This window comes from Elephantulus edwardii, unplaced genomic scaffold, assembly GCF_000299155.1.
Source record: "Elephantulus edwardii isolate Elephantulus edwardi_28Jun2011 unplaced genomic scaffold, EleEdw1.0 scaffold00003, whole genome shotgun sequence".
NCBI lineage: Eukaryota > Metazoa > Chordata > Mammalia > Macroscelidea > Macroscelididae > Elephantulus > Elephantulus edwardii.
In genome coordinates this window covers 27,984,350-27,997,200 of record NW_006399753.1, presented here as the reverse complement: position 1 = coordinate 27,997,200, position 12,851 = coordinate 27,984,350, and the positions used below count along the sequence as shown (strand labels likewise).

Here is a 12,851-nt window from a genome sequence, read left to right as displayed (position 1 = left end):
AAATTTCATTGTTCAGGCAAAGCACTTTTGTCTGATAATCTGAGAAACTTGTGGAGTAAGAATTCAGGGTTTTATAGATCTTCCCCAACTTAAACCTCATTTAGAAAAATAATAACAGAGTGTCATGGACAACCTATGAATTAAGAATGAGAAAAATTCACTAGAATAAATTTTGTAAAAATATGGCAGGTATGGAAGTTAAAAATAGAGTGGATGCAAGAACTGTACTAAAGGTGTTTGGTATAGTTACAATTATCACTTTGAACAACTATCCTTACAGTCTAGGTAGCCATTAAGTTTCCCCTCAGCAGTGTCAGCTGGTAATGAGAACAGCAACCTCTTGTCAATGTTGATACCCTGCTTCACAGAGTTGCAGTGACGAAGAGGCCACCGTCTTGTTATAGGCACTGACCATTAGTATTTGTTAAAACAGTCAGTTTGGCATAGATCTCCTCTGGGAGTCCAGTTGACACATGCGCTTTACCTTCATAGGCTGTAAACAATTGATCACAAAGAGAATTGTTTCTTTTTACTTCTGATTTTCCCTTATCTCTTTTCCTTTGCTTTCTTTCTCTGGTTTCTCTTTCTCAAACTTTTCTTTGTCTGGTTTTGTTACACTATCATAGGAAGGAGGTGAGGTGGTAGAAGAACTTCCATCTGTTTTTTCTGGGGTGGAATTCCCATTTAACTTGTCAATAATCATGTCTTCTTTGATAGGTAAATCAATCCTCCCCTTGATCATCTCTTTGTTATATTCACTTGAGACCTTTTTTAATCGTTGCTTTAAAAGATAACATCTGAAATTACGCTGAATGATAGCAGCAGACACCTCTTCTTGTTTGCGTTTCAAAGTGGTTGTAATGGGCTCATAGGAGACTTTGGAAGGATTTGATGCCATGAACCGATCTTCCATCTGTATTCTGAGGGCATCCATCTCTCCACTCTCACCCAAAACACGCTTGGTAAAGGCAAATAAAATGTCGAGGCAGTGGATGCGGTCACCGCTGACCATGGGCAGATCCATGGCAATGAGCTGGACTTTGTTGGGTTTTGCTATGAGAAGGGGAGGATCTAGGGCAGCTGCGAAATCAGAGAGTTTGGCAAACTCGATAAACTGCGTCGCATCGGGGTCAAACTTCTCCCAAACCTCATAGAACATCTCAAAGTCATCCTCACTCAGGGGCTCTGCACTTTCCTCAGTAGCAACACTGAAGTTCTCCAGGATGACAGCGATGTACATGTTCACCACCACCAGGAATGAGATGATGATGTAGCTGACGAAGAAGAAAATCCCAACAGATGGGTTACCGCAGTCTCCCTTAACTGAGCTGCCAGGGTGAATTGTGTCAGGATCACAATCAGGTGGTGCACTGTTGAGAATAGGTGCCAGCAAGCCGTCCCAGCCAGCAGAGGTGGTAATTTGGAACAGGCAGATCATGCTATTGCCAAAGGTCTCGAAGTTGAACATGTCATCAATTCCAGCTTCCTTTTTAACATAAGCAAAGTTGGACATTCCGAAGATGGCGTAGATAAACATGACGAGGAAGAGCAGGAGGCCGATGTTAAACAACGCAGGGAGCGACATCATCAACGCAAAGAGCAGCGTGCGGATTCCCTTTGCTCCTTTGATCAGACGCAGGATTCGGCCGATCCTTGCAAGTCGGATCACTCGGAACAAGGTCGGGGACACAAAATATTTTTCTATCATCTCTGCCAGAAACATTCCTGTGGAAAAATAGAGGGGGAGGGGGAAGCTAAATAAACAATCTCAATCAATCTCTCTCTCCCTCTCTCTCTTTCTCTGAAAGTTGAGAGATTGGTTCCATTCAGTCATTCATTCATACACACACATTTTCCTCCCTATCCCTCACCCAGTTCACTTTGTCATGTTTGTCCTGTTCCAAACTGTTAACTGTCAAATAGGAAATCTTAACTTTTATGGATGCTTAATCATGTCTTCTCTTATAGGTAACTCAATCCTTTGCAATCTCTGCAAAGCTATGATATGCATGAAATGTTTGAATTTACTCCCTAATGTAAACTTGGAATTTTAGTCAATGATTCTGTACACAAAATCCAGAACTTTAAGACCACAGCTTGACAATTTAAAACTATTCTCAGTACTATGGATAATTATCCCCACACAATGTGCCAATTACAAGTAAATATTACTTCTGAAGTTTCAATATATATTTCTTCTATTTCTCCATGATTTTCCTTCAGCTAAAAGAAATATTACAATGTTTGACATGAAATTAAAACTATTTCACTTTCATATGTTTCCTTTAAATATCAACTGTCCTTTTAAAATTCAGCTCAGATGTTTTCTTTTTTCACCTCTAGGAGTTTATGCTCTTATTCTTCCACGGTATTGTATTAGCATTCTCTCTCTCTTTTTCCTGGTGGATGGATTGGCAGCTGGATGCTTTTCACAGACTAGGCCATTCGTGCCTTCTACTTGGAACCAACTCCCAGTTGACTTTCCATTGTTTTCTAAGGTTAATCACATAGGAGGAGATTGCCCATTCTTCTCCTACCCATCTCCAGGCTGCTGGTGGATATTAACCTCCAGAAACATGTGGCTTTTAAGTTAGCAGCACAATCCCCTACAGGCTTTACAATCAGAGGTCCCAACAGTGGCTCTGAGGGGAAAAGATGGATACTCTCTTCTTACAATTTATAGCCTTAGAAACTCAATGGCCTGAATAACAATGACCTAACTTGACTTCTCTTATTTCTTAGAACTTTGTCTCTTCATCTTGCCTAGAACTTTGTAAAGCAGAGTCTCTAATTATGTCTGATTCTTACCCATCCATTCCCATAATATTTCCAACATAGTTCATTCCTCATACATTATGTCAGTAAACCTAATCCAGAGTTTTTATTTAGACATGTTAATGCTTATGAACATCGTGATCCTCAGACCTAATTTCCATGTTACCCAGCTTCCAAGACTTGGGACAGCCATTCTCTTATTATTGTGCTTCTCTGGAAAGAAATCATTCTTACCTACAATGGAGAGAATCACAACCACAAAATCAAAGATGTTCCAACCTATGGTGAAGTAGTAGTATCTGAGGGATATAAGTTTCAGCACAAATTCTCCAGTGAATAAGACAATGAACACAAGGTTGATCCGAGACAAGACCAGAGTCATGTACTTGCTCTGGTCATCAGTTTCCACCATCATGGTGACCATGTTGAGGCAGATGAGGATCATGATACTGATGTCAAAGACTTGTCTTGTTACAAAATCAAAAACCATCCCTTGGAATCTATTCTGGAAAGAGGAAATACAATGTTAATATTTACATTTTACAAATAATGATCTTGTATTATTATTGAAGTCTTTACATATACAAGCACAAGAGATACATCATTCCCTTATGACCACAAACATTTTTGTATGCTCTATACTTTCCTTTTCCCCCCATTCTTAAAATTATACTTTTCATGTTTTCAAAATGGAACCAAATATGATAAGAACTTGGAATTTACCCTGAGAATATCAGAACTGAGGCACAAATGGAGATTTGCACACCAATGTTCATAGCAGCATTATTCATCATCACAAGAACATGGAAACAGCCCAAATATCCAACCACAAATGAATGGATTGATAAATTATGGTACATTCACACAATGTAATACTACACAGAATGCAGGAAAAATGACTTTGTAAATTATTACCTAACTTGGGAAGGACTGGAAAGCATTATGCTGAGTGAACTAACTCAGTTCCGCAAGGACAAATATTGCATAAAACCATTAGTGTAGAATGAGAATAGGATCCAGGAGAGGTGGAGAGGCTGGAAACAGACAGATGTGTATGTGCAGGGGGAGGGAGAATTAATCATTGGGTTGTACAATTTGATGGGTCTGGGGGTGAGGGAAATTGAAAGAATTTGTTCAAATTTTGTAAACAAACTAGTAGAAAGTTAGAAAATTTAAAAAATAACAAAAACAAACAAAAAATATAAGAACACAAAGCACTTGTTTCTTTAGGTCTCATGGGGTGAGAAAATTGAATGGAATGTAAATTTGTGATAGATTTTATAAAACAAAATGTATGAGAATGTATGTAATACAATGTGAATGAATAATAGTATTAAATATGATGTATATAAGCTTTGTAAGTAAATCAGGTAAAAAATCGTAGTATGGAATGTATATGAATGATTGTATGAGACATTGTATATGATTGTCTAAAATGCATTGTATATGAGGAAAAAAAGCATTGATATCTACAAATCTGATCAAGGAAATGTGCAAATCTATTGAATTAAAGAGTATTATTTTTTTGAAGAGCATTATATTTTTTTAAAAACCCCCGAGAGGTAAATTGGTGGCAATTTATTGGTAATATGTTTTTCACCATTTTTACTTGATTTTGCAATATCTTTATTTGATTTTAGGAGCTTTGGTAGCAAAGTAAGGAACCCCGTGGGCTTTATGCGATAGCTGTTGGGCTGCAGACAGAAAAGTTGGCAGTTCAATTTTACCAGTTGCTTCTGAGGATTAAGATGCAATAGTCTCCTGTTAAGATTTACAAATTTCGAAGGATGCCCTGAGCCAGACTCAACTCAATGGCAGGGTTTTAGTTTGTGTTTCAGTGAGATAAGTGTTGATCAAAAGTTGTTCAGACCCAACAGTTGCTCCATGGAAGAAAGATAATGCATTCTGTTCCAAGAAAATTCACATCCTCAGAAGCTCTATGGGGCAGGCCTACCTTGTAATCTATGATCACTACGATCAGAATCAACTCAAAGATATTGTTTCGGTTTGTTTGCTTTACTTGATTACTTTTTTTTTCTTTATGGTAACTATGTGTGCAGAATAGAAATGTGCTTAATCTGATTTTTAAATTGTGACTTGCGTAAAAGGTTACAAAGCATATTGATTTTTTTAATCATTCATACACATTTTGTTCCATATATTAATTATAGCCACAATGTTTGATAATCCATTCATTCCAATTGTCTTTCTTTTCATCTATCTTAATGTATTTATCATTTATTAATTACTTTTATCTTTCCCTCCCTTTGGCTGCCTATTAACTGTATTAGAGTCCATATTTTTTACTTTCATTTAGTTACTATATGATTTTTTAAATATCACACTCATTAACTTATGTTTGTATAGGCAGACACTTGAATGATTTTTTCCAATTTATAAATATTTTAAAAATATAGTTTTATATTTAGTTCTCTCTCTCTCCCTTCAGATATGTTAATCTTTTTATTTCAAAAGGGTTCAGGTCTGCTATTCACAAAGTTTCTATGAGTTTTAATTGACTTAAAAGCACCCCAAAACTTCTAACTCTTTACGTGTCTTTGTAGTGGTTCCTTCAATCCGCTTTAATTAGTTCACCAAAATTTTTCTTTGCTTTATTAATACAGACTACAGGATAAATGAGTTTGATTATATAGTTTAATGAACATAGAATGCCATTTACATTCTTTAACATTAATATAAGGCTTTACAGAGTATTTTTTTACAGAGTACTGTAAATAAGTATTTTTTTATCTTTCAGTATAGTTGATGAACCAGTGAACTATTTTGATGAAACTCTTTTCTACAACTTTATGAGCTATTTTTCAGTCATTAAAAGTAAAAAGAACAGAGTATAGAAGGAGATCATAGGAGTGATATTTAAAATGACAACTGAGTGGCATAGAATAATATTTAGAGAGCAGAGTCAGAAATGTCAGCATCAATAGGTTTCAATAAAAAGGTGAAACACTTTTTGAAGAGGTTATTGGCAATTTAAGGTTGGAAGTTTTCAAATGTCACATAATAAAGAAAAATGAAAGTCAATTTGTAATTTAAATTCTCTTATCTATCAGGACAGCTCTGGTGGCCAAGTGGGTAGAGAGTTGTGCTGTCAACTCAAAGGTGTTTGAATCCACCAGTATTCCTCAGCACAGAAACGGGCAATTTACATATCATTTATAGCCTCTGAAAATGTGGTCAGCTTTTTTTTTTTCAGCTGACTGTCAGCTATGAGTCAGTTCGAACTCAACATCAATGAGTTGAGAGTAAGTCTTTTTCTGTTTACTTTAAGCTTCAGGCATGTTTATTTTAATACTGTAGAAAATATATTTCATATTGTTGTTGTTGACTGCTGTCGAGTCGAGCTCAACTCCTAGAGACTCTATGAACGAAAGATCTAATGCCTTTCCATAGCTATCATTATTTCTCCAAGTTCAGAGTTTCCAGAGGCATGTGGTTTAAGAAGTGGATGCCACTCCTACTTCTAAACCTGCCTTACTACTGGGAGCTCCACTAAAAACTGTCCATAATGGGAAACCTTAGGGTATTTGATACACCAATGGCACAAGGTTCAGCATCACAGCAAACCCAGGTTACTTCATACAGCACATTGACAAAGATAGAGGTGCAAAGTAGAAGAATGCTCCTCCAGATATAACAACACTAGTCTCATTTAGCAACGGTTAAGTGTTGTCAAGTTGAATACGACTCAGTAAACTTTGCACAAAAGACCTGAACTCTGTTTTATAATTACCATAATTTCTGTACATTTATAAGAGTTTGTAGAGTTTCCAGAGGCATCTACTTTAGGAACTGGATGCCACTCCTGCTTTCCAACATGAATCAGTCTGGAAGCTCATCCAAACATTGTACATATTACCTCCTTTAAAAAAACTGGCTAAACCATACTGGCAATTATGAACTGTGTTATACAGTATGACATTTCTAATTAGACATCTATATTGTTGATACCATTTAATATGTTCTGATTCATATAATTGCCCACATTGGAAGCACAGCTTTGGAATGTGAAAGTGTATGAGTCATTCTTACTGCTGGTCGAGGTATGGGTTTCTGAGGTTTCTTAGATCCAAGCTTCTTCATTGCATTGTAATATTTTTTCTGTTCCTCTGTCATAAAGATGTCTTGACCTCCAAAGTAAAGGCATAGTATAAAACTGGTTACAATCATGGCATGTGTACACATTTTTTAAAAAAAATAAAAATATATTTCTGAGTTTTCCTCTTGTATCTTTTCTCAGTTCTTTTATTGTTATGAAGTTTCTAAATAAAGAATTACACTGTTTCTCATTTGTGTGAAATTCTAATTAACATTACACAAGATCCATCATCAGTTCTGAATGGCACAGGATCTTAATTTGCTTTTCTTGTGGTTAGAGGTGTCTCAAGGGTCTCAAATATATGTTCCTGAATCTAATAATGTTTTCTTCCTTCATTTCACTGTAGATAGTTTATTTCTTTATTTATCTTTGTTCTGGGTATCAGAATTACACAGACTTATATAAGATATAGTGTCTTTGTCCCATGTGAGGTAGGAAACTGAAACCAAAGTGAAGCGTACATAATCACATGCTAAAAAATATTCACTGTTGAAGCAACAATAAGCTTATTCAGAGACTGGTTTTACAGAAAAGTTTTAAATGGGCCTCAAAGGATCATGAAAGGCTTGCTAGGCAAAGCATTTCAGAAGAGAAAATAGTACACAGAAAATCATAAGTGCCATGGCATGGTTTGTTCTGGAAAGGGTAAAATAATACAGCTAAATAACAGTTTGTAAAGCAGGGAATGATGGTGTTAGTGGATGGGTGGATGATGACAGAGAACATAAAGAAAGAGAATACACATTCATACATTCCTTTAAAGAGAATACCCATTCATGGGTATTCTTGTCATTACAGAAGTCCAGAGTGAAGGCTGCATAGTGGAATGGACTTGGTGGGGGGAGGGATTGCATAACAATGAGTTTTTCTTTCTCTTCAAGGAGAAGAGTGAATTGGGGGGAGGGGCTGGGTAGGGAGAAAAGTGCAGAAATGAATGACTGGAAACCCTAAGTCTCTGTAAACTTTAATGAAATTAATTAAAAAAAGAGAGAATAAAAAGTGGGAGAAGATGAAGTTAGAAAGTTGAATGAAGACAATCCTTGAAAATCTAAAGTAAATTATACAGCATTGGCTGTTTTGAAGCAGTGTTCACATATATTTATCAACAATACTGCTACAGCAGCTCTGTAGAGGATAAACCTGGAGAAAAGCCAGAATAGTGGATGTATTCCACTGCAGCTGACTTGATCATGTGGAAAACTGGGAAAAAAATGACATAAAAGTGCCTTAAATTTGCTCTGATTATAAGAACCCAGGATATTTGGTTGTTTAACAGAACACAGCTTCAGAATGGGGGAATGTAAAAGCTGAGGAATACTTATCTTCTTTTTTTGCTGGTTGAAATTATCTATGATAACACCAATAAATAGATTCAGAGTGAAGAATGACCCAAAGATTATAAAGATGACGAAATATAAATACATGTATAGATTTTCTTCATATACGGGCTGCTGGGTTACCTAAATGATACAGAAAGGTTTAAATTTATTTTAAAGCCACAATGACTACTTAGGCTAGCTTTAAAATTGGTGAGCATTGTTAAGATAAGGACTACTTTTGCTTTACAACTAATGTTGGAATATCTGAAGAATTTCCCTCACCCTTGCTCCTAGCTAGAATATTCTGATATAACGAGGAGTTATGTTTTATGATTGTTCCTGAATCTTTTTCCCACTGTGTCTTATCTATAACATACTCTTTCTAGTGCTTTGTTATTGTTGTTGAGCACTACTCATAGTGACTCTATGAACAAAAGGCCTGAAGCCCCTCTACAACTGTCAACATTTATGAAAGTTCATAGAGTTTCCGGAGGCATGTTACATAGGAAGTGGATGCCACTTCTGCTTCCAAGTACATAGAAATTATATAAATAGGACATAACTTGAGCCTGCTGGATTTTTTTGTTTAATATAATATTTTAAATTTAAGTTTGGAAATAATAGATCTTGTAACAAAACATCAACTTCTAAAAGGAAGATTCAGCATAAACAGATATGTCCTGAAGAGTTATTTTTATTTTCAAAATAATATTTTTTCCCAAAAGTCCAATATTCTGACATTTATATTCTGGTTCTAGACTCTGGTTTATCATACACTATTGGGACAAGGAGAGACAAATTACTACTCCACTGAGCATCTTTTCTACTCTGAATACCATACCAGTCTGATCCACATTTTCTAGTCCATGAATATTTAGTTAGATATCTTTCATATCGTATGTTGTCGTTATGTGCTTCCGAGTCACCTGTGACACAGAGCGACCCCTGTGTACAACAGCTCTGAACCCTGCTCTATCCTGAGCCAATCTCTCCACCTCTGACACACCTACCCCCTTTATTCCAGTAGACTAGCCATATATTAACTAAAATATCATCCAAATTGCAGTGTATTGCCTTAAAAAAGATCACTTCTATACAAAGTGGTAAATATCTAATTTCATCTACTATAAAATTCTTGTTCAGTTAAATTGTCATATGTTCACTATGGAAATTCTAATAACTACCAATAGCGTTTGAATGGTACTTACTTCTCGTGAGTCAACAGCTGCATACATAATATCCATCCAGCCTTTAAATGTGGCCTACAAATAACATATCTGAATTCAGCATAAAAATCTTATCTAAGAATATAATATTTTACAAGGTGAAAATCTGATAGTGTTGCTGCAAATAATTTTTTTTGCATAGTATTTTGAAATTCTGTTACAGCATGAGGGTTTGGTTGTATATTTTTTTTTAACTTATGGACAAGACTTTATTTTCTTTCTTTTTCTTAGACGACACTTCATTCATAACTAAAATTGAATACTTGATGTAAGACTAAGGTTTTGACTTTCAAACCTGTCAGTCTTAAATCACTTTCATTCTAAAAATAATTTTGAAATAGAAACTTATGGCTTTGTTTAAATACGACTCAATTAGATAAAAATGAATAAATATTGTATACTTTCAAATCTAAACTATATGATGTTAATTTCCATGCATAGCAGAATCATAAGTATCTAAGTTATCAGATTAATGATTCATATATTTAATTAATCAATAACAATATACAGTTACTTAATTTACACAATTGCTCCTTTGGAAATTACTGCATTTAGTAATGAAAAATTATAACAGTGTGCAATAAGAATAAAATAAAGTGTTTTCAAAAGTCAGAAAGCAGAAAGACCAAAATATAAAATATTAAAAACATGTTGAAAGCTGAGTCCTAGGGAAATGCATACAAAAATTAATATCTAAAGCCGCTTCTCTACAGTTTACAACCTAATATTATATGTACAGCCAAAACCTAGGTTATACAGACAGTTAATGTGCCTAGTTTTTTACTGAAAGGATGGATGTTTAAGTATACTCAGTGGCACATCAGAAGAAAACTCCAACGATCTACTTTTAAACATCAGCCATTGAAAACTCTTTCAGAGTTCAATTTTATGTGACACACAGGGATTAACTAGCACCAGAATCAATTCTATGATAATTCATTTTTATTATATTATGTGTATAACTATTAGTAATTCAAACAATGAGAAATAGTCGTATTTGAAGTATTTTGAAATGCTTTCAAAATACACACAGTAGCCACTTACCACTTGAAGCAATGCAAGATAGCCGGCGCCAACATTATCAAAGTTCACTTTCACATTTTTCCATCGAGCTTGTTTGCCAAGAGCCTTACAGTCGCTCAAATTATTGACTTCACTAACATCAAACATGTCACCCGTTGTCATGTTAACGCAGTGGTAAAACTTGCCAGCAAACAAATTCACACCCATGATGCTGAATATCAGCCAGAAGATGAGACAAACCAACAGTACGTTCATGATAGATGGAATTGCTCCAACAAGAGCATTCACAACCACCTAGTAAATAATGAAAAAAGGCAGTTTAATCGTTCAGATGGGGCGCATTTCTTACACTTATTTACTTAGTTCTAAGATGAGTATGAAGAAAGAAATAAAATTTCAGTGGAAAAGTTGTTTTTCCTGATATTTCCTAGTACACATTTGATAAGGGAAACGAACAGTAACATAATTAAAGAGCGAAAGGATTTATGAGAAGTAAGAGATGCCAAAGTGTGAAAGAAAATAAAAACTTGGTAAGGTTAAGATGTAGTCAGAAAAATATGTGCTGGGTAAGAAAAGAAAGATACATTAACTATTAAGAGAATAAATAATCATAATTCAACAATATCTGCTAATTTTAATGAGAAAGTGATGACTGGAAAAATGGATCCAATCTTTTACAAAAAAAGAACTAAAATTTCTGAAATCTGTATGCTTTAGATTAAGTTAACTATTTATAATTATAAGGGCCAAGATTCAGAATTAATACATTTTTTTTCTAATTTGGCCAAACTTAGTTAAAAGTATGTTAGATTAGAAAATTAAGTTGGGATTTTTGGACATGAAGGTACTGTCTATGTCATCAATATTATTATTATTATTAAACTTCTTAAATGTTCATACGAGGAACATTTGTTAAATTACCAATTCATTTCAAAAGGAGGAAATCTAGCTACTTTTTCTTTGATGAAACTTAGAAGAGATTTAAGATATATTTTGAAATCTCTAGGAATTGAGACCATATTTCCATTTTTCTTCTCCTAATGAAATGTACTTATATTGGATTAAGGAACTCTATATTTCTTAATGAAATGTGCTTATATTGGATTAAAGAATTGATGGACTAGTCCATACAGAGTTTTGTGCTGCTCACTCAAAGGCTATGCCTCTCTGGCAGTTGGAATGTCCCAGAAGCTCTTTGGAAGAAAGATGAGTAACTCCTCTGGATTTATTTACAGCCTTGAAAATCCAATGCAGGGCCCGCTATGAGTTAATTCATATTTGATGGCAATGAGTGAGAAAAGATGGTTTTAAAATACTGTAAGCATTTTAGAAATTTATACCAATGAATTTCAAATGGACATGTCAAAATTAGATAGTCAAATTCTAAATTTTTCCTATGCTACCCTAATATATACATATATATATATACACACATATACTTAGCAAGTTTTTTTTCCAGTTTTGTTGTTATGTGCCATCGAGTTGCTTGCGACTCATAGCGGCCCTATGTTTAAATTTATATAAATTGGCATCTCTCATTGTCAAGTAAAACATGATGCAGTTTATATTTTACAATGAGGATGTAAATTACATAACTTATCTGAATTAAAAATACAAATTTAGAATATTTTCAGATTAAAAAAATATTTAATTTTGTTCAGTTTCTATTGCCTCACAAAAAAAAAAACCCAAATGAAAACACTCTATAAATATGAAATAATGCAGCCAGAAGCGTAACTAATGTAAATAATTATAAAAGACTGATGTGAAAAGTATGTAAAATTTGTTTGGAAGTAGTAATGGAAAGAAACTTATAATGTAAAAGACAAGTATGTTCCTACAATGCTCTTCGAAAGTCTACATAGTGTTTCCATTTGCTTTGGCAAGTAAAATTTAAAAATAAGGCTGAAGTGTTTTTATTGTCCCAAACAAACCACCTCTTAATAAAAAGGCTTTATGGCCTAGAAAGAATTCAATATCCATGTGCATGTGCAAGCTAGATTAAACATAGCTGGTCTTTACACTAAGTAGTATTTTGAGGGGTTTGGCAAGTGAGCATATAGCTATTTAAGAGTGCATTTTGTTTAGACACATAAAATATACACTAAGGAAGAGTGCTAGAGAGAAAAGTACAAGCATTATGGAAAAAATGATCCTCGTTCAGAATGCTTAGTTAAAGACAGAGATATTTAAAACAAACCTCAGGGTTTTCCTGAAATGTCCAAGTAATTACCCTGATCCTCTACTTTGCTTAGAATATATACATTTGGCAGAGACTACAATTTAAGGCTGTTTTCTTGTACGAATACCATTTATACTGATATTAATTCAAGTCTAAAGCATCTTAACACATTGCACATATAAGGATAAATATTGCACGATCCCCTTTTA

At 34.4% G+C, this 12,851-nt stretch overlaps 1 protein-coding gene across 6 annotated transcripts in view; it reads right to left on the bottom strand.

The window, feature by feature from the left end:
* Positions 1–529: 529 nt before the first annotated feature.
* The window catches only part of SCN3A (sodium channel, voltage-gated, type III, alpha subunit), a 119,717-nt gene continuing 107,395 nt past the window's right edge, over positions 530–12,851 (bottom strand). For all 6 annotated transcript variants that reach the window (XM_006879351.1, XM_006879347.1, XM_006879350.1 and 3 more), the window contains 6 exons: positions 10,482–10,754; positions 9,420–9,473; positions 8,215–8,352; positions 6,826–6,930; positions 3,010–3,280; positions 530–1,725 (listed from right to left, as the gene is read on the bottom strand). In XM_006879351.1, the coding sequence (XP_006879413.1) occupies positions 530–1,725; positions 3,010–3,280; positions 6,826–6,930; positions 8,215–8,352; positions 9,420–9,473; positions 10,482–10,754 (2,037 nt within the window). The remainder of the gene's footprint in view (positions 1,726–3,009; positions 3,281–6,825; positions 6,931–8,214; positions 8,353–9,419; positions 9,474–10,481; positions 10,755–12,851) is intronic.